Consider the following 27,873-nt stretch of genomic DNA (forward strand, 5'->3'; position numbering starts at 1 on the left):
AACTAGAACTATTGTCCTGATTATAATAATGTAAAATGAATTCCAGAGAAGTTACGGTGGATATCAAAGATTACCAGAACCAGTCTCTGTAAGGCTCAGAATTATATACAATGTCAAATGCAAGGTCGATTTTTAGGCATTCGCCAATCACCTATAAAGTTTTGTGGATAGCAAAGTATAAATATACAGGCATTTAAAAGGACGAGCAAATAATAAACACTATGAGCTTGTTATTTAGATACAAAACGTTCTATATAAACATGGCCGAGTTGTAATTTGGGTATTGATGGTATCCAAAATCACAGACGAAAATAATTGTGCTCGTTAAGTAAAAAACAACATATGTTCAATCATTGAATGAATATGAATTACTATTGTGTTTATATTTTAAGTACACATTGGGAGGGGGAATTATCAATATGGTGTTATGGCAGCGTTTATTTGTCTACAGTATGGTGTCTAAAAGACGGGACGGGACAGGAATGCGTCTTGGAACGGGAGTATGGGAGTGCAACACGTATTAGTTAATAACTTAATATTAATTTTATTGAATTTACCATCACGAAAAGATCATCAAATCGGAAAGAACACGTGTTTTAACACTTAACTGATGAACTAGTAAATTACCAGCCTTTATACGCATTTGTATTTACGTACTTGTGCATGAAAACATGTTTACCAAGAAAAATAGAAAAATACACTTTATGAATGAATGAAGATTGGCGTGCCTCTTAATTCATGTGATCACAATCTAAGTTCGTTAAATAGTATGCACTCTTCGGGTCTTAGATCTTCCCCGGCGCGCGAGAGTTAGTCACCGTGTTTTAGGGTCCGGTGCGTTGTTGATTGGGTAAGTACAGATTAAAATACAGTCATCAATGTACTCAAAATGATATTGTTGCACTTAATAATTAAACGTATAAGTGTCAGTGTAAGTTCAGAGACGTAGCTAGCTGTGTATGATTGAGAAAACAAATATAATATATTTAATATAAACATCAATGCTTTGTAGAATCATAAAAATCTTAAATCGTATTATTTGTGTTTAACCCTATTTTTTAAAGTTTATATCCGTTATGTTATTGATTTTCAAAAAAATAAATATCATATACTCGTTTACCAAACTGTTAGTTTCATCTGTATTCAACTTGCCTGCGTTGAATAAAAAGTATACCATTGTTTGTTATATCACCGTTGTATATTCTGTTTAAAAATCAATCTTTTAGCATATGACTTTAGGATCATAACGACTGTTTCGAAACCGAAAACAATTGATTACCCAAGTCAAAGGGAAACAACCAGAAATAACTTCAGCATTTTGTTTAAAACATATTTGTATCAAATCAAGGAGATGCTAAAAATCGAACTAAATATTATCATAACTTCTGGTTTACCATGACGCAAACATATTAGATATGCAATTATGCCTTTGCTCTTTGTATTTTAGTGCAAAAGAACTGAAACATAGACAGATATCACACACATTTATTGAGGATACGGGTTTTATACATTTAAGAACCATTCTACCTCCGAAGATTCTGTTCTATTTTTTGAAGAAAAAAAACGATTTAAATCTTATATACATGCTGAAATGAGATCAGATTTTCGGAACAAAACAAACGTTTTCCACCAATACAAAGACCACATAAATTTAAATTTGTCGAGCACGGGGAATGTTTGAATGTAGCTTTGTAAGGTAAGGTATCAGTGTAGTTGAACAAAAGAAGATTTTATTTCTTTTTCCATGTTAACTGTCAATGTAACTAGCGGGTTCGGTTAATTGAGTATTTTTATCAAATTTTATAATACTAATTTCAATAATTTCATTTGTTTTGAAAGACGTTAATAAAATTCACATGTATTGATTACTAGAGCTACAAAGATTTTAATCAGCACAAGAATGACAACATATACCATTATTCTGCAACAAAATTCGTATATAACTACATTGGTATCGTTTACTTTTGCATGTCTGGTTTCCTTTTTATTGCACGGGAAATACACGCTAGCTACGCCACCGTGCACAAAGAAATTGTTTGTATTGTTTAGTTCCGATTACTTGTCTCATTTACATCATCAACCTGAGTCTAGCTGCGATGTATAAAACACATGTGGCGGATAATTTTCAAAGATTATCGTACAACATTTCCAACAAGAAGAAGATTCTTTAAAAAGAAATATTGAGTTAATTAATGTTTCAGAGGTTGGAGTATACTTATATTGTGTGTAAAGTGTAAATTAAAGACATGGCATCAACAAGTCATCAAGAGTCAATCCGGACATTTATAATGGTAAGTTTTCTAAATTCATAAGCAATTATTTAAGTTTTTTTTTATCTCTTAGATATTTTCTTGTGGGATATTTATGCACAGGAATCAAACTATATGAATATTCACATTCGGTTTGCGTATTATACATTCATTAGGAAGTGTGTGTGTCTATCCTTTTGAGACGCGTTTTGATTTGTGTGACGCAGACCCACATATGTGTTTTTGCTAACGGGAATGAGGATAATATATTGGTAATATAAAAGAATTATTTAATATTCTGGCTTTGATAAATGGCCAAGGATTGTTAAACAATTTTCAAAGGCAAAATACCACAACCAATGTGAAGCTTATGCTCCAACTAAATTATGAAAAGTTCTTAAGTGTTTGTACTTAAACATTACACTTTGCATGATAAATAAGCTTTAAATAATATTGAAGTAAAATATACTGCAAATTTTACACAGTAATTCCGTATTGATCCGGTTTCAAACCAATTCAAATACTTTATTCCCGTATTGACTTAAGTTTTAAAACAATCAGAATGCTTATTTTCCATATTGGCCCAGGTTTTCCGTTTCTATTCAATTTTCCGTTCTGGCTAACTTTTCCGTATAGGCCCTTTCTGAGTTTACTGCTGGCACATTTTCAGTTTTTTTTTTAAATAGCATATAGTAAATTGATATCACATAATGTACATTGAATTTAATCAGCTGTCTTCATGCAAATACTTCCCTTGTATACGGAAGAAGATACTCTAACTTAAAAGGCTGTCTATTGTTATTCATCAACGCTTTTGATTTATCTTAATAAGACCATAACGCATTCGGAAGACACACTTAATACAATATGACAAACGGACTTGAAATCGTTACGTGATCCTGCCGTTACTCACTGATACACTGATGAGTATATCTCTTTTCCCTAAAAAGCGTTTATACGCAATTCAGTATACCCTTGAATATTTGGTTTCTGTGAACATATCCATGCATTTTTATAGGGGCATCCTTTGTTCATCCTTTATACATGAACGTATAGCCTGTATCAGTGTTGTTGTATTTTACGAGCCTGCTTCTTTCCAGGCTACGCATTTACACATTTCAAAATGTGGTACATGCATTATATTTCTGAAACTGTCTTTGCATATTTGGGGAGTACATTTTATCGTTTCATACAAATGCATTAACGCATTTCAAAATGTGATGCATACAACATGTTTCTGAAATTATCTTTGCAATACATGTTTTCAAGAAACAAGGAGCAAACGTTTTATGCGAATGCATTTACACATTTTAGAAGTCAAAGTAATGACAATTCCGGTGGCAATAAAATTTCCAAAAGATAAAAACGTTCCTTATTTTCCCTTTTTTCCCTTTGCACTTCCAATGGGGCATCCACCTGTGCTGCTGCTGACTCATTGACGTGCACCAGGTGCATGTGCCCTCATAATAATGCATGAACGAGTACCAGAAACATGTTCATTCATCAACATATAGCATAGAACTAAATTCTTTCTTTTTGTTGTTTCCAAGATACGTAATTTAATATTTAGAAAAAAGTAAGAGTCGGGTTTATTTTTCTAAGTTATGTGCCTGCTATATAATGCATTTGTTGCGTGTTTTGGGTGGGCAATGTTGCTCTATGTTTCGAAATATGGATACTAGAATTATTGTCAGAATAAACGAGAGGAGGGTTTGGGGGACTTTAAACCATAAGTTCTTATATTAATTTTAGACATTTCTCAGTGGTTCAATTCATTGAATTAGCAAATTATTTTTACAGTCCAATCAGAACAGTAAGCGTATAACATTAAATTTAGGTTCAATCTAAGTTGGATATTCTGAACGAGCCCAAACTATTTTCTCGATCAACCCGTTCGTCTCGGGCACCCGGCAGTTTACTGTAAAACCGGAATCTTGCGAAAAAATATAAGGATATTCTTGAAGTTAAAATGATAAATCTATATTACAAAACAAAAAAAATACTTAAACGTGAAATTAGCACCTGGAAGTACTGAAAATTGTTTATAAATCTTATTTTATGAATATATACACATAGCATTTACATAAAAATAAACATATACTTTAGAGAACTGAGGAACATTTTATTGCATCTTTTAATGACTATTTTGTGAGGCATTATCTCTGTTTTTCTCTTATGATTTATAGACGGCTGGCCTTAATCTAAGACATTAAACAGCCTGAATCAGAAGAGAGCTGTGGTTTAATAACCACATTGGCAAAAGATCTGTTGGAATTAATTACCGATCATTAAGTACATTATGCATTGGCACAATTTCCTCATCAAAATAAACAATGAAAGATAGATGTACGCAATTGTTGGGAAATAGTAAGTCGGCACAGAAATAGGACGATCAAGTGTTCGTTCTTTGATAAACGAAAATATGAATTATGCAAGAAGAAGAGGCATGTTAAAAGAAATATTGTGAATCGTGCAGACATAACGAAATATAAGACGAAAGAGTACGATTATAATAATAAACAGAAAGGGAGCATTTGTCGCAGGAGAAGCCCTTATTTCCCCGATTGGCCCTTGCTGTGTAAAGGCATTTGTAAATTATACATGAGGTCACAACTGCACAGATAAGAGAAACATCATTGGAACGTTATTAACACTGATTGAAATCCAAGTCATAGTCACGGAGTCGTTGACCAATTGGAATCCCACAAATCCATAAATGAACCTGATATTTTCACCTAGAGAGCGTTAATATCGCGTTTGTTGAATGAAGTACTAGTATTACTGAGACGCTTTATAGTGCTATGATTACGTATTTGGCTATGTAGACCTATGGGTGACATTAAACGTTCGGCTGCGAGCACAAACTTCATGTACAATATACATTTCCGTAGCATTGTTCAATTAGATTTATTCTGATCAAATCAAACAAATATTATATGTAAAAAAGTGCTGTTTAAACGAAACTAATGCAATGAAGTCCCTATTTGGCTGAATTGACTTATGAGGATGACTTTGTCATATGAGCTGAGATTTAAATGTATACGCAATTCATCTCCCGATGTTGCTCTATTTAGATTGAAATCCTCTTATATTTAACAGTGGTGTGCAGCTTTTTTACAAACATGCAAATACTATACATCAAGATATGTTTGAAACTATCGTAACATCCCATAAGACCTTTGAAGGATTTAAGTAAAAAAGATGGCCCAAATTGATATAGGCAGACATCTGAAGGGATTCTTACGGTCAAAAAAGGCAAGACAACTGATGACTAACTACCGAACGCCAAAAAAGGGCGCTTTAAAAGCAAGCCGAAAATACGAAACTAGATGCATGTAATTTCAAGCACAGTCACGAAAATATAGAGACAGTATACGTACACTGGTTTATTGAAATTGTGAAAAAGTTATAGCATCTTTCTAAACACCTGTTATAGTAGGGAACATGCTGGTTTCATTAACGTTGCAAGTACAACTAGTTCGTGCATCTAAAAACACAATTACCTCAAAAATGTCTCTAAAACAAACCTGAAATCTGGCAAAGATATATGCACGTTGGTTTGTTTTGGCATTGAAGAGGTTTAAAAATATCAATACTTTTTTTTGCAGTCAACACTTTCCTAAGTGTTATTGTTTGGAACTTTTAAAAGTACTTTGTTTTGTACGTATTTGTTTTATTTATTTGAGGTTTTGTAAATGGGGATGGGTCCCTGAAATCTGTAGAATTATCTTGATTTATCGTTAAGCCTAAGAGCACGTTCAAAACAAAACTTCGTGTCCGGAAAAGTTATATGGATGTTAATATGTACACAGAGTTAGCAGTTTAAAATAGGAACGTCATGCATACGTCTGTATTACTGTACAAATTTAAGATTGCATGTCGTTGATGCAAGTAAGTATTGTTACACGTCATGTAGATACTCGTTTCTGGAATAAATTAAATGTCTCTCGAACGCCATTCAGTAAACATTATCATGTCTTTTTCTTGGAATATCTTTATGCATGTTTTGGGACATACATTTTACATCCTAAAATTTATACATTACCGAGCTTCTATCAATAATTCGGAATTTCATTGGAGTCATTCTTTCCAGCGATAAAATTTTGAGCATTTGCAATTGCGGAACATACACTATAATCTGAAATGATCATTGCGTATTTCATGAACATATTTGTTGGTGTTAACAAGGAGCACATTTCTGACCTTGCTTATGCATCTACGCATTTCAGAAGTATTTGATGTTGCTCAAGAGTATTGACAAAATGGGTGACTAAAATTCAAATAAAATATACCTGTATTTCGTAATACTACTGTTTGCACTTCCGAAGGGCATTTACTTATTTTTCTGACTTACTGACGCGTACCAACTTCATGTTCTTAATAGACGCCTTATTTTAAGACAAATAACATCAGGAATCAGTGGGTGTCTGTGGTTTAATAACCGCATTGGCAACCTATCAATGGGAATTAATTACTGATCATTTAGTAGATTATGCATTGGCACAAATTCTTCATTAAACAGACAATAAAAGGTAGATATACGCAATAGTACGGAGCATCATATGTGAGCATAGAAATCGGACAAATAACGCATTCTAAGAGGCAAGAGAATAGGAATTATTAAAGAACACGAAAAACGTCACAAGAAATATATATGAACCATGCAGACATAGAAGAGGCACATCCTATAAACGTGAATAACTAAATTGAAATTCAATTTCAATCCAAAGTCACTGAGTTACAGCAAGTTTTGGAGTTTTAAAATACATAAATGCGACATTTTCAACGGGAAATCGAATGTAAATATATGGTGCTGTTAAATTATGTGAACTTAAAATTTGTAAAATTGAACAAATTTAATTATAAGTCTATGATTTGAGTCTAAGTTAAATGATTCCGTATTGGGTGTAGTAGGCCTCCATTTGTGTCATTAAACTTTGAGCTGGGAGCAAGAATCTCTATGTACGATATACCTTTCCTTTGCATTGTTCATTTATGTATATTCTATTTGTAATCAAATATGCTATGTAAGAAAGTATTGCTGACACACGAAATGTTTCAATGACACCATTATTTTGCTGAGAAAGCTACTGAATGAGAACTTGACATCTGTGCTGAGAGTAAACATGTATAAGCAGTTTACCTCCAGATGTTTGTTAACCCATTTTATGCAGTTTGATTGAAACCACCCTCCATAGTTAACAATGGTGTAACTTTTCTCATAGAAGTGCGAAGACTGAACATCCAGATAGGTTTGAAAACATCGTTACATCATATACGACTTTTGAAGCATTTAAGTCAATATTAATGGCCCTAATTGATATGAGCAGACAGCCAAAGTATGGTATGTTGTGCTAAAGGACGAAAGTAAAGCAAGACAACTGTACCCATTTGTATGAAACGTGGATGAGATGTCCACAGATTATCTTTTGGTTAGTTTGAACATTTAAGTGATTTGATTAGTTAAAAGAAGGTATTGGATAAATCAAAAAACATTTCGGCTAATCTTGATCAAACCACAAAAGATTACTAGGAAACGAAGGCGAGACGATGTTGGAACAAAGGAAATACGACCAAAGGTGGTTTTAAGCACAATATGGACTGGGGATTCCCCCAGTCTAATCCCAAACATCTCACACTAATATACGTACTCTAGTTCATAGAAATTCAAACTAGAGCATACTTCTAAACACCTGTTAGTGTGGGAAAATACTGGTTCAGTTACCGTTACCAGTACAGTTAGCTCGTGCGTGCAAAACACAATAACCACGATAATGTCTGTGAAACAAACCTGAACATCCGGGAAATCTGGCAAAGATTGATGCACGTTGGTTTGCTGTGGCATTGAAAGATACAAAAAGGCATAACTTACTTTTGTTGCTGTAAGCACTTTTTGTAGAGGGATTTGTGGGAACTTTTGAAATGGCATTGATGAAGAGTTTGGTTTGTACGTTTTTGTTTTCGGTACTTTGAGGTTTTGTTTATAAAAAATGGGACCTCTGATATCTCTATAACTACATAGTTTTTCTCAATAAGCCTACGAGCAAGTTCAGCAATTCCTGTCCTGTAAAGTTATATAGATGATATTACTTTGAGTGAATAATAAAGGTAATGAGCGAAATGTGTACGTCTGTATAAATATGTACGTTTAAGCGGACATGTACATACGGAGCACCTCGGCTGTTTTCCATGTATTTTACATCGGATGTATGCCGGTGCATTAGTAAAAGTAGTTCGTAAAATTAATAATAACATTATTTAATTGTAGTGTTTTAACGTGTAATTGTTATTACTATATTCAAAATGAGTCCGATTGAGTTTTATTCACTGCATATAGAATTAGGATTCCTCGAGTAATGTCCTTAGGCTTAACCACTAAATTAAAATTATCACGCGATCTTCTTGTAGCGTAGTTAAATATAAAGAATTCTGACATTGTAATCCCTCCATATACATCCGCGGTGGCTTTCGGTGGGAAGTGGCCGAGGTGTTCCAATTGCAGGTAAGAAGTGCTACACATCCCCTGCTGATGCCGTTACACCTTTCAGGAGCAGATATATTGTCTCTCAAAGGCCAATTCAGTCAACATTATCATGTCTTTTCATAGGACCTTTATACAATACCAAGCCTCTATCAATGTGTTGGCATTTCATGAGCTAACTTTTATCAAGGGTTACACATTTGCACATTCGAAAATGCGATTCAAATAATATGTTCCTGAAAATATCATTGCCTATTTCAGGAACTTTACTTTTCGTGTCAATAGCCAGCATACTGTTCTTGCTTATGCATTTACGCAGTCATTAGTTTTAGATATTGCTCAAGAGCATTGACAAATCAGGTGGCTATATTTCAAACAACTTGATTTCCTTATTGCACTTCCGAGGAGCATTTATATTTTTCTGCTGACTCATTGATGCGTACCAAGTACATGTTCTTCCTCTCTTACGAGTCTTAGGAAAATGAGGATGTTTGTATTTTTAAGTCAGGATTTTTTTAAGTTTTCGCGCGCTATAATACAATTTTGTACCTTTTAATTCTGGACCGGCAATGTTGCTCCATGTGTGCTTTTTGAGCTCGGGGATGACTTTTATGTGATTTGATTTCCGTAGCATTGTTCTATGCAATGCAAGAAACTTTTGTAATAAAATCCCTATATGGCTGAAATGACTATCGAGCGTGACCTTGCCATCTGAAGTGAGAGTAAAAATGTATGAGTAATTCATTTTCATATGGTTGGTATACGCTTAAACATGTATGAAGTGTGATTGAAATCCCCCTTTTTGTTAACAAAAGTGTGGCGTTTTTCATGAACATGCAATGACTTTGTAAAAAGGGTTCACACATGGTTACCAAATAAGACCTTTGGAGCATTTTAGTCGATTATGATTGCCCCAACTGATATCAACAGACAGCTAAAAGGATTCTATGTTGTTCTATCGGATGAAAGTAAGGCAAAACAACTGATGAATAATAACCTGGCGCCACAAAAAGAGGGCGGGTCGATACGGAAGGAAGCACATGAGACAAAGGTGAGACGAACGGTAGTTTCAAGTGCAAGCCCAAACATCTCGCCATAATATACAAACTCTGGTTCATTGAAATTGAAACTAGTACATCTTTCTAATCACCTGTGGGAATAGGCTGGTTCAATAACCGTCGCCAGTTCAATTACATCGTGCAACCAAAACACAATAACCAAGATAATGTCTGTAAAACATACCTGAACTTCTGGGAAATCTGGCAAAGATTGATACACGTTAGTTTTCTGTGGCATTGAAAGATATAAAAATCCTCCTTGCTTTATTCGGCTGTCAGCGTTTTTATAAAGGGTGAGTGGTGGGAAAATTTAAAGGGCTATACATATGTCTTTGATGAATAAATACATTATTTCATCTGTCTATATACGATAACATCTGAATCGGTTAGAACTCAACAGTGACGTATATATATATATTTATATATATATCGGTTAGAACTCAACAGTGACGTATATATATATATATATATATATATATATATATATATATATATATACGTCACTGTTGAGTTCTAACCGATATATATATATATATATATATATATATATACGTCACTGTTGAGTTCTAACCGATTCAGATGTTATCGTATATAGACAGAGTTAGCGGTTACCTCTATTTAAGCTTCTACTTTTAGTTTCACATTTTACATGAAAATAAAACATTTCTATTTATTGGAAACCAAGCAATACTTGGCTGATTTCAATATAATTATTATTCTTTCTCTTAGTTATGCCTGAGGAGTACAATCATTTCATTGGCCAATTAATTTTACAGGCCCAATCAAAACACCAAGATTCTTTTATCTAAATTGTTTATTAAATTCAGCCTCTGATCTGGCAATAATCTAGAAGATAAGAATTTCTTTAATTTGGATTCAATTTTAATTAACAAATAGGTGCCCAGAGTGGTAATCTGTGTGGGTGTCCGCTTCTCAACAAAGATATCGTGGTACCACTATCCAACTCGGCTGAAATAAATTAAATGTAATATAAATAGATATAGATATAGATATATATATATATATACGTCACTGTTGAGTTCTAACCGATATATATATATATATATATATACGTCACTGTTGAGTTCTAACCGATTCAGATGTTATCGTATATAGACAGAGTTAGCGGTTACCTCTATTTAAGCTTCTACTTTTAGTTTCACATTTTACATGAAAATAAAACATTTCTATTTATTGGAAACCAAGCAATACTTGGCTGATTTCAATATAATTATTATTCTTTCTCTTAGTTATGCCTGAGGAGTACAATCATTTCATTGGCCAATTAATTTTACAGGCCCAATCAAAACACCAAGATTCTTTTATCTAAATTGTTTATTAAATTCAGCCTCTGATCTGGCAATAATCTAGAAGATAAGAATTTCTTTAATTTGGATTCAATTTTAATTAACAAATAGGTGCCCAGAGTGGTAATCTGTGTGGGTGTCCGCTTCTCAACAAAGATATCGTGGTACCACTATCCAACTCGGCTGAAATAAATTAAATGTAATATAAATAGATATAAAATGAAATCATCAATCTTTTACAGGTGATGTACGTGTGTGGACTGGCGGCTGGCCAGTTAATGATGGAAGAGCTCCAGGAATTCAACATAGATCCGCTCAACTTGAACGGAACGGAGCCGTATACCGACCTAACAATTGATCAGATCATTGCCAGGGCTAGCGGCGGTCTAGGAAGTGAGTCACGATAGTGTTATATGTAATGAGTAAATGTTGTAATTATGCACTTACAAAAAAGATGATTTGGTGCGGCACAGTCGCATTACCATTCATTTTGTGCAAATTTATACTAGCACTCTAAACGTTTTTAGTGGTCTTCATTATTTTGGGTAAACCAACCACTAACTGGGCCAACCAGCGTGTATATCTACGGCTTCACCTGATTTAAATCAATTACGACTGACTGCTGACTCAATGAAATAAATGCATCGGCAAACTTGAGAAATACTGCCTTCTCATTGGACAAAATATAACGTTGACCACTAAAGAATCCCTTTGGGCATGTGGATAAAGAATTGGTCTTCTACAAAATAATGACTAGGTTCGCTTCCCACTAAAACCAGGTTTTTTTATTCTTTATTGTACTCTTACTGCAATTTGGGTCTAAAACATGTAAAATTATAACACGCCTGATCAAATTCGTGTTTTACGTAGATCACAACTTTCAACATACGCCAAATAAGGCGCACAAAAAGGCCCAACATACACGTAGAAGAAAACTCTCTTGTTAAAAAAATATCTGCACTCAATTACAGTGGCACAGAACCTAATGAACTCTGAAGACGGAACAATACTGGCGGAATTGGACATGAGGCTGACCAGTGAACAGTTCTTTAATCTTTACGAGCAGCCTAGTAATTACGAGTAAGTATTTGCTGTCAACCTACATGGGATTATATGGCGTACCAAGAGAGTCAACGTCGAATTGTTCTGGTCATGTAGTAACATATCTGTGGTAATATCAGGTAGTGATAGACTGTCACCAAGTGATGCAATGAGGGTTGCATAAACGTCTCTATTATTGTCACCGCTTGTTTTGTCAACGCGTAAGTGAGCTAGATATGGTGCGTTGCTGTTTCTCTAAACCGGCTTATTAATAATACTGACTGAATCAATCCCCAAATTTCTGTCCCATTAAGCAAAATAAGGGTAGCTTAGGATCACCTTGGAATAAAGTTTATGACGTCAATGACATCAAGGGTCTGGGGCGGCTTTAGGTTTTGAAACGGATGCGCTTACCTCCTCACATAATTAGTTCATTCTGAAACAATAAGCATCATGAGTCTATTTCGGTCGGTCATGTATAACGGTCGATGTATATCGGTCGGTCATGTTAACGGTCGGTCATGGTGCTTTCACGTTAAAGTCGATGTTGAATTTTATATATGTTCGATAGAAACTGTGATCTAAATCGACCGATCTGCAAAGAATGCAATTGACAATAAAAGTGATTCATATACTTGACGCTGACTCATATACTTGTCGCTATCAGTTTATCATATCCTATATCGACAATTATGACGCATCGCATCCGTTCTGTTCACAATGCTCGATGTGTTTTAAAATTAAACGTAGCTGTTTATCATAAATGTGTTGTGACCATGCTTAAAGTCATTTGTTTATCATTCCATCCACAAAATAATCATTGATTAAAATATAAACTCATATGCAAACAACATACCGTTACCTAGTAATCCAGAAATTATTTGTCTTCACGGTGGCATAACAGTTATCAACTTCCGTTCAAATAATCCATCATGCGAATAACTATTTTCATAATGCTCACAAAACATAGCACAGAAATGACTTCCTGAAGTCCTTTCGACTGTTAACATTGCGTCACCCGATGGACCCACGCATTCGCTGTTTTATTCCACGCGCGACGGGTACCAATTAGTCAAAAACTCCGCATGTACATGTAATTGTAGTAAACAACCCGCTGGTACCCACCGCGCGCTAAATAAAATACGACAAGGATCTCTGATAATGTAAGAACACCTAGCAACAAATTTCATATCGCCATCAACATCTTTTTTGCTGCCACTGTATACTCTTAGGACACATCCTAAAACTCGTTTGACCATTCTTTATATTTTATTGACGGAAGCTCCATTATGAATGATGGGGGATTTCTGTAGTTTCGTACCACACGAAATGGCATCCGACCACATGAAAGGCGGACATTAGCCACCAAAGTAATTTTGAACATTCAATATAGTTTAAAACGTGTGAATTTAGTAACGTGTAGTTTAGCATTTCTTCTATCTGTAACAAGTGATAAATAAGTAGCAATATTATTAAATATGTAATTTACATAATGTGAATAACTAACAAATTGGGCCTTTAGTTCATTGAATGTTTGCATGAGGTTTAATTACTAGGCAAGTTTGCACTCAAACTTCATAAATATGTAATGGATAATGAATTGTTATTAATAGAACTGTTAGGATTCTATACGTATACCACAATCCATAAGGGTTGCAATGTCAATAACAGTACATATGAAACACCCCACTTACTCTGCGTGATACCTTCAGAGAAAACATTCCCCGTCAGCGGCGGTCTAAGTCGGGCCGGAAGTTGGAGCGTCACCGGCGTAAGGCGATAAGGGACGTCGTGCTCCGCTGGGATGACGGCGTCATCCCGTATACATTTGTGAACGGACACTTTAGTAAGTCTATACATGAATCAAGTATTAAAATACCTCTTCATTATATCCATTAAAGAATAAACCATGTACACGTATTTTGGATCATGGGATATCTGACGGTTTGAAAAAAGAAATCCTCATGCTGATAGGAGCTTTACAATTTTGAGTACATATCAATGTGTTTACAGGTGAGAAGGAGAAGTACATGATTCGCACGGCGATGACGGAGTGGGAGAAATACACGTGTCTCCGCTTCCGCCCATCCGGACGGGGAGACCGGAACCTCGTACGCTTCCAAAACGGGCTCGGGTAGGTGTTTGTATGTATAGTTGCACGTACATACAGGTCGGTTCGTATGGCCGTATTTTTCATTCAGGAGTATTTAACCCGAACGTACAGCAATCTAAAGTCGAAAAGAAAAATCACGCGCCCCCGCTTCCGTTAGACACCGAGGGATAGGAACCTTCTCGGCTACCGAAACTGGTTCTAGGTCGCTGAAAGTATAAGATTATCCCCATGCATGCGTATATATAAGCGCATGTGCATTGCCGAGTAAACGAAGTACGCGTGAATCCGGACATGGGCTTACCCGTTTTTGACGAACGGGTGTGGCTGCTGATAGAATGTAGCATGCACATGATGATATGATGGTGATGATGATGATGATGATGATGATGATGATGGTGATGATGATGTTTGATGATGATGATGATGATGATGATGATGATGATGATGATGATGATATTATATCTTATGCGGATTATAATTTTAGGTGCAATTCCCAGCTAGGAATGGTCGGGGGCTCGCAACCACTGAACCTGGACAAAAACGGTTGTAGATTTGTAAGTCGGTCTTTTCAAGTTTAAGATATCGCTTATGGCACTGTTACATTTATTAGACTGAACATTCAGTAAGAACAGCTTAAATGATACACGCGTACCTTATTCATGATAACTGCTATGTTAGATCGCTGTCGAAAGGACCCGAAAAAAACAGATATTTATATAGGCCTTCAAGCCATAAATTATCTAAACATTATCAATGCCAGCCTAGCATTAATGTCCGACATGCCAGACTTTTACAAGGCCGTAGTATCCAGATATTCAAAATAATCATGCATGCTAGATCTCCTTAAAACAAGATATTCACAATGGCACGACAAGCCAGATATTTAAACAGATTCACAAATTTAATGTAATTTAGATTAGATGTTCGATTCCTTGTGTGATTTTTACGCTTTTTAAATGATACTGTTTAAGCAAGTTTATCGAATTACTATTTTTGAACATAAAAAACATACATAAAAAGTCACCATTCTTATCTGAAATCATTGCCTATTATATTACTTAAATTTGATATAGTTCTACGTTATTTCATTTTGTCTTATCCTAAATGTAACAGAAAGGCCTTTATCTGCACGAGATTGGCCACGCTATTGGATTGGTCCACGAGCACCAGCTACCGAACCGTGACGAGTACATCGAAATCCTCTATCAGAACGTCGAGCCGAGCATGCGCATTTGGTTCAACAAGTATTCCTCGCAGGAAGTAGACCAGATGAAAGTTCCGTATGAGTACTCTTCCGTCATGCATTATGGGATTACCGTAAGTGGGCGTTAGTATGAATACATGTGTTTCTTGCACACCGGATGGTCATTTTTTGGTAATTCGGCTCTAATTTTATCAACGTCGCCCGTGTTTTTTTTGAAAAATGTTCAAACAAGTGTTTTGGAGTCATTGTTTAAACAAATGGAATGTTTAAGGTCATAGATCAATCCAGAAACATATGAGCTATATACATATTCGTCTTTTTTTAATTGCAAACATTTTCATTTAAACCATTTGACGTGTCCAGTGACGCTAACCTCATAACTTACATTGGTGGACGTATTTTTCAGTTGTGTGTATAGTTCTTTCATCAGCAAAGACATTACAATTAATTTTAAATGTCATAAACATATTTTAGCCCCCAATAAATTTATGTAACAACAATGAATGACATCTAAAGCGCTACACCAACGAGATAAGAGGGGCCAGCTGTGATTAAATGAGGGGCTGGCCAGTCTCGCGCACCTTGGTTCGGTTGCAATGAATCGCCTCCAAATGAACACATGACTAGCCCTTCCGATGAGTGTCATTGTGTAACTACCCTCAATATGTTTTCAGGCATTTGCAGCTGATGGTAAATCACAGACAATCCGGTCCAAGCAGACGGACAAGGAGAAGAACATTGGGCGCGTGTACCGCAAGGAGCTTTCTTTTACCGACGTGAAAATTGTCAACCTTATGTACCAGTGTGCAAGTTAGTATGTTTCAATATACATTGTATTTATAATCGCACTTGATCTTCAATTGAACGATAAAAATCGAGTTTTGCATGGACCGGTCGACCTTTTGTGACCTCTGTAGGTGGAGTTTCGCAAGAAAGATTTAAGTTATGCACAAGAAAACACAAATTTAAAAAATCTTCTTAATGTTTATGATAAACGCGAAAATTATTACTATCAAAATCATAATAACCACAAAAATTAAGTAATAAAAAGGGAGTAATGTTATTATAATCTCAATTAGGAAATGACTTCTGTTCTAACTATTATATTAATACTGCATGAAATTTCATTTTTGAATTACGCCATAATAAAGCTTATGATATGAGGGAAAGGGGGTATAAAACAAAATTTCACTGTAATTATACTTAAATAACATAATATTTATATATAAAATATTATTTCTGTGAAAACTTTGTAAATATTTAAACTTGACTCTTTGCAAATTGAAAATGATTCCCAAATTTACCAACTTTACCAGTAGATTTTTTTTGTATTAATGCTGAATGGATTAAATTAAATGATGGGCGGCTCGACGACAAGTTATTTAAGTATGTTGAAACAAACGAGGCTGATAGTCATGAGTAAATCATAAACTCAAGGATCTATCTCAAATTCTCAGAAAAGTGTGACAGCTCGATCGTCTGTCGGAACGGTGGCTACATCGACCAGAACTGCAAGTGTATCTGTCCCGACGGCACGGACGCCTGTACCAAGGATAAAGACGAACCGCAGGACCGTGAGTCACTTCAACATTTTAAGATATATTTTGTCTGATTGATAACGTCAAAAAATAGAAAACAAACTTCTAGACATTTTTACGAAAAGTCGTTTATTATGAGACATTTTGTAACTTGTTATATTATCACTTGAATGCATATATTTTATAATACACATATCGATCCTATGGCGACGACTGTTCAATGATTTTTTCAGGCCTTGAAACTGACTTTTATTTCAAGGCACTAACATATAAAAAATAAACTTCGTTGGATTAATGGTATTTGGTCCGTAACAGTGCACAGTTAATCGTTGTCAGTATGGAACATTTGCACTCAAATAATACAACCCACATTGATCATAGGAAAAATAATTTGTTTCCTTTTCAAGGTACATGTTTTAACGCCCATGGTGACGATTGGCAGTGCGCTATTTGGGCCAATCAGGGCGAATGTGACCGTAATCCTCGTTACATGACGGAGAGCTGTAAACGCGCGTGTAAACTGTGTGGCGACAAGTCCAAGGACGATGGTGAGTAGGGGTGAATAGACTTTAGCACGAATAGCACTGATGTATTTAATGTTAATTTTATGTCGAGGTAAAGAGCAATCCATAAATGTAGTTTATCGAACATATCAGACTGATCATAGTGGCGCGTGTACGAGTGGCATAGGGACGAATCGTCCTAAATGAGTAGAATCTATATACAATAAGATTCATACACATATAATTTTAGAATGTATATAACATACAACAAATGGATTTTTACCATAAGATGATTTAGTACATGTTTAAACTATGTCGAAACAAAGAACAAAGCAAATTGAAAGATATAAAACAAGTGATTAATGATAATGAAACACTGTGGGCGAACAGACTTATATCATATACGACATGCGATTATTCATACAAATATATTTTATGAACATAATACATAAAAGAAACAGGTTTACGGTTTAAGCAACTATATTATGAATAAAGAGAATAACAAAAAAAAGAAATTTAGTTTAAATTTTTGATAATACTTTATTTTGACAGAAAAAGATCAAATGTTATGTATTATCAATATATAAAACATGTTTGAATAAGGTCAATGTGACCCATAATTATAATGGTATTTTATTTAATATGCACTTCATTGATATTTAAATTGTATAACTATTTTTACTTCTTACTATTTATAATTTAAATTAAACTGTATTATTTTACTCTCCATTTTGACGAGAGAGAGGGTTGTGATATCCATTTTCCTTCATATAACAAAAGGATATATAGTCATAATATGTGGCGCTATTTCAGGACCCCATATTGCTCTATGGAGTTGGCAGTGGTTATGTAGATTTGTCAATGTGTGTCCTAAAAACTGGACAGTAGGTGAATACAAGAAGCACGTCAGGGTGGTGTTATATAACTACTACGGTTACTAACAAATGCATTTGTCAACTTACAAGGTCTTTTGAATGCTTAGATCCGAGTGTGTGCGTTTATTTATATCGATACATAATATCGTAGTTATGTTATTCTACTAACCGCACTATTGTCAACTAAAATGCTTTTGAATGGTAAGAGCCGTGCGTGTTGTTGTTGTTGTTGTTGTTGTTGTTGTTTATCTTCAAGATATCAAGCCGTGGCTGTGTTTTATTACTAACCACGCATTCTGTCAACTAACCAGGCCTGTTTGAACGCTTAGCTGATAGTTCAATTCGAAATATCAAGTCGAATTGTGTTATATTCCCAAAACATATTAATACTTTAATAAGTTTCTTAGCCAGTTTTGTGACAAATCAGTTTAGAGTACGCTTTGTTGTACTTGTAAAACTATACATCAAAGCAAGCTCTTGTCGATTGAATCTGCTAAATCTACCAACTACTTGTGACTAATCCTTTCTAATATTACTAACAAGTTCATTTAAAATCATTATATAATAACATCCATATTTAAGGACTTCGCTAAAAACGGACCGGCGTCTGTTTGTCCGAGAGTGTACAATTATTCTACCCTTGCTATTTTTGTAGTCTTAGATTTTATGTATTTTAGAATAAATCATTGCTTTTGTACTTCAAGTAATACAGTTATTGTACTGGATATTTAACTTGTCGATATACATTGTTGTAATTTTCACTATATAAAAAATCATAATCTAATCCTCTGTATAATTGATTAGTTTATAAGAGTTTTTTTTATTATATGTAATGCCTAATTTGTCTTATCTGGTAGTTGATGTTTATTAGTTTCGATGACCAATGTCGACGTTCCGTCATAGCCTTGATGTTATCGTCGTACATATACTCTAACATTGGCCGCAACTCAAAACCCGTTCATAATATTCGCATGAAACTTCATACAGGTTTGTGACCTTTGACTATACTATACGTATACGAGTAGCAAGACCTATAACTCTTACGTAAATTATTGTCGAGTTATGCCCTTTTTCAAGTGAGTAGAACACACGAACCTTGTCATATACGTGTCGTGGTCTTGTTGTGTTTCACTTATTGGCGCCTCGTAGGAACGAGGCGTTCTGTATATAACGCCAGTTTGCATCAGGAAGGCCGAGTTATTAATTAAAAAATAGTTTAATTAATGGTATTTTTTTGTCAAATTTAAATCATGAGTTGTTTTAAAACACAGCAAAAACAATGTAAAAAAGTAAAAAAAAAATGTTTTTGTTATTCCTTACCACGTTACATGATAACTAAAAAGAACAAGTTGATCAACACGTTTTACAGTTTGTGCATATCATTGTATTGTACTTCTCTAGCGACCTGCGAGGATCATTATGAGACCAAACTGTGCCGCGTCTGGAAAGATCACGGCGAGTGCATCGTAAACAACAAGTGGATGCACAAATACTGCCGCCAGACGTGCAACGCCTGTGAAAACTCCGGACCGGATCCTGATGGTAAAATAAATTCAAAAAGATTTTTTTATTTTATTGAATTTTGAATATGTGACCAAGTCTGCGAATATTGGTCCTATTAAGGAAAACTACATTTACAGGTTTTTGCGTTTTCCTAATGTGTTATGTTTCAGAAATAAAGTGCTAAAGTTTTAAGCTGATATCTTTAATTTTGACTGATTAAAACAAATTTCGTATTATAATAAGGTCCTCATACACGCTTGTATCTTATTTATTTCGGATTTTAGACCTTTGTTTCTTCATGTTATCTTCATTAAAAAAGGAAATGGCATACACGTCGGTCTAACGAAGGATCTAAATAATTTTGTTCGTTCTCGCAGTGGCCTGCGACAACAAGCACACTGACGAGGCAGAGTGTCACAAATGGGCTGCGGAGGGCGAATGTCAGATGAACCCGGCATGGATGCCAGAAAACTGCAAGAAATCGTGTCATATGTGTGGGGAACAGACTCCGATATTCACAACAACTGAAACGCCAAAACCAGGTACTGTTGTGTTTTACCATTAGTACAAGTGCTTGGCCATTTCACACATGTATCAGATACACCCCGCTAGGATACCGGAATAGGGGCAAATGTGCGGAGACAGACCCCGGTACAATCGGAATACCTCAGCCATTATCCAACAGATATAATACGGGTCTTTAAAAATAGTTCATCATGGCGGCGCCAATTTTTAAAACGCGTTTTAAGCCAACGGCCATATTTCATGTTTTAGGGAGCCGAATAAGTGGCATTGTACCGGTCATATATGGGTCAAATTCCGAAGCGTTATGAAGACACGAATCAAAACCATTAATTTCCGAACATTGTTTACGTTATCGAATGAGTCTGCATAGCGTAATGATATTGAAGTAAATCGCCGGCGGCCTCATCATATTTTCGTGTATCTTGAAGTCTGTTCACGAGGTCTTTTCCGGAGCTTGCCGGATATGGCCGAGTTGTTCCAATTGACCCCGGTAGTCACCCAAACGTAGGTAGCCATGCGACTGTGTATGCATTCATATCATCCCTGAATGCGAATCATGTGCAGTGACCTGCCAACGCCGGCAAGTGAGTTTGCCCAAAATATATTTTTGAATAGTGTTTCCCCCGTCCTAGCGACACGCAGTGAGGCGAGTATACAGAAAGTCCCGCCTGATGTGATTACATATTTATATCGTTATTCTATACTTGCCAAGGTGACTGTGAAAACTTCCATAACACTCCCGAATGCGAGGGTTGGGCGGAAACGGGCGAGTGTTCAGCCAACCCCGACTGGATGATTCCAAACTGCCGACGCGCCTGTAACAAATGCGACGAAGGAGGACAACAAGGTACGCCCCTACTGTTCTGTCCATCCATTACAGAATTAAGTGTTTGTATATGGTGCGCCAAGTAATAGTAAGATGGCATGCTGATTAAAAATGAGCGGAGTGAGCGTAGCGAACGAACCCTTCTTAATCATTAAGATGTTACCTTAGACCTTCTAACAACCTCATGTGCTGACGCACTGTCTATGACACAGGGAATGTGTATAGGATAAGTGCCAGTATGCGGACCTTTTAACAACCGCGAAAGAGGAAATCCTTATTAATAATTAAGCCTATCTGCAATTTCATTTGCTGAAAATAAAGATTGATTTCTAAGAGCTAAAGAGGATTAAGTTATTAATTAAAAACATTGAAACACATGAAGGCCAATCGTTGAAGGTGTAGCTTGACTGTGTTGAAAACTTGCATTACGACGGAGAGACACAGGCGGTATCAACACATTACTTCCGTGAGGTGGTATTCATGGGTAGCAGGAACGGCTATCGGAGTCGAGAAAAAGATATAGATATCATTCCTTACAAGCAACTTAATATGTTTGAAATAAAAAATAATAATACAAAAAGATATCCGTCTGTCACCGATACTGTCAACCGTGTCAGTGTTAGTTTGACAAATATACACAAGAATAAGTAAATAAATGTTTTCAATGATGCTGAAATTTAAGTCAAAAGTAAAATTAATGCGTACGTATGTGACTTTGTTAGAGTGTAAGAACACGTGGGACGACGACCAGTGTTCTGCCTGGGCGCGTGACAAGGAGTGCATCAAAAACAGCGTCTGGATGAACACTAATTGCCACCGCTCGTGCACAGGCTGCGGAGGCGGTTCCACGGAAGCGCCCCGTCCAACACAGTCCCCCGTTCGGACTACTACTACCTCTAGCGGTAAGACTATTTTTTCTCTGGCACGGCTACACACAAAGGAGCTGCACTGTATCTTCATCACTTTAAAAATGAACATGCGTAACTTTTTAGTCCGAAAATCTTTATATATTGGATTTATAATTCTTCTTTGACTTCTTTTGTCATATTTTGGCGCTGTGTACTATTTTATTGCGAGACATTGTCGTGGTACAGCCACGGGGATATGAACGTCCGAACAAAATGGCAGACATTTGAAAAAATCCTGTCAACATCACAATTATTTATAATTTAATCAACATTCCTCTTTGTCATGTCGGGGTGTAGGCGACTGTGTCAACAACCACCGCAGTGATGAAGAATGCGTGACTTGGGCGCAATACGGCCACTGCGACATTAATCCCTGGATGAAAATACACTGCGCAAAGTCGTGCAAAACCTGTACCGCGCCAGAAGTGAAAACAACCACGACAGCGAAGCCCGACAACGGAGGAGGTGGTGGTGGTGGTGGTGGTGGTGGTAAGTTAAAAAGATATTGAAAAAGACATTGAAGAAACACATGGCTAGTTGATAAAACGATTTTTTCTATCTCTTTAAAAAAAATCATATCTCTTTAATAAAGCATATTTTTGACATATGTTGTCAACACACAACACATCTTGGTTTATTGACTTGTCTTGTTAATACGAAATGCGGCATAACGTGAGGTTTTTAAACGCCCGATGTACATCTCTAAATTTTAACACTTCGTATTCGACCAACATTTCCATGTAAGTACAAGGAGCAGTAATTTCAAGCTGTTATACCTTAATGCCTACAGGAGACAACACCTCGGGGTGCGAGGACAAGGAGCAATACTGTCCTAGCTGGGCGCAGCACGGCTTCTGTGAGGACAACCCCAACACGGCACTTAGGATCTGCAAGAAGTCGTGCAAGGCCTGCAATGGTATTTATTGAATAGTATACTACTTAGTATGTATTTCCCTCTCTTCGACGTTTTTGTCTTACAATTGTTTCATTATTAATTCCGAATTTATTAATGCATTCGGAACTCCTTGGCCATTTTCCATCGAAAACAACATCGGATGCGTGCCGGTAAATCCTTAAAAGTAGTTCGTTATATTTTTAATAAAGTATTAATTATTGTAGTGTTTTAATGTGTATTTTGTATTCCTTATTAAGTTTCAATTGAATGTCCGTGAAATGTATTATTGCATAAATGATTAAGATTCGTAATAGTAAAGCCATTAAGTTTAAATGCTACATTGAAATTATTGCTGACATTGTAAACCGGCCATATATATTCGAGGTTATTTCCGATGGGAAAAGGCCGAGGTGTTCCGAATGACATTAATGATACGTCAGATTATGGTACCGGTTCAGTATATGCTACTGCTTGGCGAATCAGACGTCACATGCTTTTGGAATATTTTGTACAGCATACTATTCTATTTCAGCCGCGCGGACCTGCAAGGACGGCCACGCCCTCTGTCCAGTGTGGGCACGGGGAGGTCAATGTACCAAGAACAGCGGCTACATGCTGAGATCGTGTCAGAAGTCGTGCGAAATATGCTGAAAACTGCCACCACTAGCTCAAACCACGCCTGAAAATTATGGACAAACCGGTCATGACCAAAATGGACAAGACAAAACGGGTCATGTTGTGGAACAAAACGGACCAAATTTATCCTAAATTTAATAAGACAAGTTTGAAAAAATATTACTTTTACTGCGTATTTGAAACACTTATGAGTGTTTCTTACCACCTGAAAGGTCTAGGTCTTCCGATTTCTCGTAGAAATTCTGAACAATTACAAAATATATGAAAAATACATGAAACCTAACAGAACAATGGTATTTAAACTTTACTTTTCATTTAAAGTAATCCGTTTTATCCAAAACCTGGTCTGTTTTGTTCACTAACCTTGTACATTTTGGGGATGCTCCGATTTTTTGCGCTAACATATAACACTCAACGACTTGAAATTGTCTTTTAAAGTGCTGTGATGTAATTCATAGTAATGTACATGTTTGACTTTATATTATGTGAAATAATGTGTGCACAAACTATGCTGGACATTGTGTGTAATTGTTTTTCTTATTATTATATTTTTTATTCTTCATGAACATGATTGTACAGTGCTCCAGCTAGGATTGGAAAAAAGGCAGGGTGCTAGGCCAGAAAGGGCACTTTTGATGCGCATTGAATGAGCCTTAATGGTGCACTTGCAAGGGTCAATGTTCAATTCATATGGTGTAGGTGCTGTAACTACTTTCAAAGCTAAAAGTTTGTTATGAATACCTTAGCTGCAATTTTTACTCCAGTGTCAAAATTATGTGTATTTATTATTTTTACTTCTTTCTGACCCTGAAATTGACCCTGTCAAACAAAAGGGCACAGCAGGGTGAAGTAAGGTGCCCCACCCTGCTTTTTAGTCCTAGCTTGAGCACTGATTGTACAGGTAAACTATTTTTAACTGGATTTATAACAGGAAAGTGTATAATGTCCTCAACTTTTTTAATCAGGATCATTTGTATAATTATTTTATGACTTATGTTTTTATGTATATGAAAACTCATGTAAGTATACTTGTATTACATATTATCTTATGACAATGAAGCATAACGAAATAGTTGTTTACTATGGATTTATAAAATATGGTTTGTTACTGCCATGTGCCTGCGTTGTTATGTATGTCCCTTAAGGGAGCGCTCAAGTGACACATTTATCTTTGCTAAATTTCAAAGTGAAACTGAAAGTAGACAAACACTTATTCAATTTTAATACTCTTAAAAGTTCGGCTCGTCAATCTCAAAGCATATCTTAATTAGTATTAAGATTAAATAGAAGTGATGAAACTGGAGACAAAACTCGAGAATTACTTTAGTGTTTCGTCACGTCATCCCACCCCAATTATCTTGTAGATTTTTCGGCCGTTAGGCCGTCTGAACTCACCCTGACTTCCTGTGAAATTCACAGAAATGAACTGAATAAAATCAAGATTTTCATTGGCCATTATTAATTTAAACTTTTAAATCTTGCCTTGTTGCTTCGTTGTGTTGAGACCTGCTTAACAAAAACGAAAGTTCGGGTCGTGCTAAAGTGCTGACCAATTAGCTGACAATATAGAAATAGAGGGATACCGCTGACCGAATTGCTGACCATATATAGATAAAGAAGGAACAAAAAGTAGTATGAATAGTTATTTTATGTTTCATTATGTGCTATTAGTTGGTTAAATATTAAACTTATAATGATATTTGATTAAAGTTGAATTTTGTTTATATTTCATAAGAGCGTTAAGTTGCAAGCCAAAAGCAAACTGGCTTATTACCTTCAAGGTCGATCATTAAACGAATGATCTCAAGAATTCAGTTCCTGCTGAACATATAAATTGACGCCCTACAGTAAATCTAATAATACAGCACATGGCGTTCGATCGTTACTTTCATATGAACAGAACAGGGGTGAAAACACTTCTGTGCTGAAAAATAACGCGTGTTAAGTCAAACATTGCAATACTCTGTAATAATGTGCGTGGTTATCATATTCCGTTCAAAAAGCTGCACTGACTCAAGAATTACCACAATTAAACCCAAAATAATCTCTATTACATTTCGAAGAATGACACGATTGGGACACTTGCCATCCCGCATGGTCGAGTATCTATTTTAGCTAAAGATACTTTTTATTAATCATATCTATCCTAGTCTTTCGCTACAGCTGGAGCAAATTAAGCAGATAGTCACCAAGCACTTAAGTAAAGATTGGTCGAGCTACTTAGAATTCCGTTGATTGAATATGTTGTCTACATCGAGACCACTGCCTGGAATGGAAACTGATTAAAACAACTATTGGAGGGCTGAAAAACTAGAACGATGTTTCACAACTCAACTGAATGAAGTTCGTTCGAATAAACAATGTAATATATGAAGAGATGTTCAAGGCCAATACGTCCAATGATATAAACATTGTGACCAAGACATTTTGTCATGATTGAATAAGAAATGCTCGAGAAGGAGAGAGGACTATGTGAAATTGGTCAACATCTGTCTGTTATTCGAAAGTCGAACAATTTGGTCGATGAACAGTGTAACCAAGATAAATAACAATATTACATAAAATAAGCTTAGAGAGCATACACAGGTTTGATTCAAGGGCAATAACTCTTGAGTTAGTCAAGTGATCTGGCTGTCGATAAAACATCTTTGAGTATTCCTTAAACATTGTATGACAGTGTAGTAAAGATTAGATGATAAATGCTTTAAGTTAGAGAGCATACACATGTTTGATTCAAGGGCAATAACTCTGGAGTTAATAGTGTGATCTGGCTGTCGATACAACATGTTTAAGATATTATTCCTTAAACAATGTACCACAGTGTGGTAAACATTGGATAACAGATGCTGCTAGTCAGAGAGCGGACTCGAATGTGACGAAGCCGGACAACATGATCCCGATATTTTTGCTACCTTACGCAAGCGACATAAAAGCTTTCGTCGTTATTAAATCGTTAATTACCTACCAAGTGGAATGTGGTATCGCAACGTAGATGAGTACAAAATAGAACATTACAAGAGCATTATCACTTTTACTTATTTGGAGTAGATTTTAAACGTTCCAGACCAAAGTAAACGTGTGCTTAAAGCTGCTCTCTCACAGACTGACGGTTTTTGACTTTTATTTTATTATTTTTTCTAAGAATCAGCTAATTTTGGCATCAATTCTTTCAATCGGGTCATATGAGATTATAAGTATCTTCCATGGCCGAGAGTGTAAGATAGGTTCATTCCGACCCGAGCGTAGGGTGTTTTGCGGAAACGAGGTTTACCGAGTTTCGGCAAAGCACCCTGCGCGAGTGTCGGGATGAACCTATCTTATACGAGCGGCTATGGTAGATGCTTTTTCTCCCACCTCAGTTAAACAAAATTAAGTAAAAATGTATTTTTTGCTGGAATTCTTTTTTGCTTAGTGAAAATAATTGCGTATGGATATGCGATAGCACGTGGTTGTCATGGGTATACGCGCAGTGATCAAGTTAATGTTAATAGTCAAATCGGTCTTTTTAAATAGTTCTAAGGAGAATGAAGCATTATTTCTTGAATGTTGCCTGAAAACTGTTTTATGGTGACATCTGAAGCGAGAAATAATTAATTAGCGTTCTAAATATTACCATAAGACAAGATTTCCTTGATGCTACTGACGACAGTCTTCAACAAGGGAGGTAATTGCAATGTGGTAAAAGGAGTTCCATACGGGCATTTTATCTTCGCCCGTGGGCAAGATAAGAATATCTAGCATGGTTAAATTATTGGATCTACTTATCTGAGGTGGGAGAAAAAACACTGTAGAACAGATCTTAATTGTTTGATAAACTGCCGAAAAACTCACTTTAAACGGTAAGTTACGCGTTTAGCCATTACACATCCATTTTCGAAAGTGAATATGAAAAACTGCGATCTGAATTTTTGTTAGCAGTCTTATATCACAGATGTCAAGACATTTACGCAAAAATTGGCTCGTTCCCAGCCAACAGACAGTTGTTAAAATGTAAGAGTTCTTATTGCAAATAGAATCGACATACACTACATAAATATAGGGGAAAGGTTGACAACATGGTAGAATTGGGAAATCTGCAAACAGCATTTTTCTTAGTTGATCTATAACTTTGGTCAAGATTCCAATGAAAAAATGTTTTTCAGTGAAAATATATTGAGAACTATTCATTATTTATACCAATTTTTACTAATTAATCAATTATATGTTTTGCT

At 35.7% G+C, this 27,873-nt stretch overlaps 1 protein-coding gene across 2 annotated transcripts; it reads left to right on the forward strand.

The window, feature by feature from the left end:
- The first annotated feature begins 2,057 nt into the window (after positions 1-2,057).
- Positions 2,058-24,778, forward strand: LOC128219881 (zinc metalloproteinase nas-15-like). 2 transcript variants are annotated; one of them, XM_052928022.1, is made up of 18 exons: positions 2,058-2,291; positions 11,338-11,488; positions 12,067-12,175; positions 13,849-13,982; positions 14,150-14,270; positions 14,734-14,803; positions 15,363-15,566; positions 16,128-16,263; positions 16,911-17,027; positions 17,399-17,539; positions 18,308-18,382; positions 19,771-19,911; positions 20,250-20,414; positions 21,110-21,244; positions 21,946-22,125; positions 22,429-22,620; positions 22,922-23,047; positions 23,559-24,778. In XM_052928022.1, exons 1-18 carry the CDS (start codon positions 2,247-2,249, stop codon positions 23,675-23,677), a joined length of 2,361 nt encoding a protein of 786 aa, XP_052783982.1. In that variant the 5' UTR covers positions 2,058-2,246; the 3' UTR covers positions 23,678-24,778. The 2 variants fall into 2 exon arrangements, with proteins under 2 accessions (XP_052783982.1, XP_052783984.1); XM_052928024.1 differs by lacking the exon at positions 18,308-18,382 and having other exon boundaries at positions 2,059-2,291.
- Positions 24,779-27,873: the final 3,095 nt, after the last annotated feature.

Source organism: Mya arenaria, chromosome 15, assembly GCF_026914265.1.
Source record: "Mya arenaria isolate MELC-2E11 chromosome 15, ASM2691426v1".
Lineage (NCBI taxonomy): Eukaryota > Metazoa > Mollusca > Bivalvia > Myida > Myidae > Mya > Mya arenaria.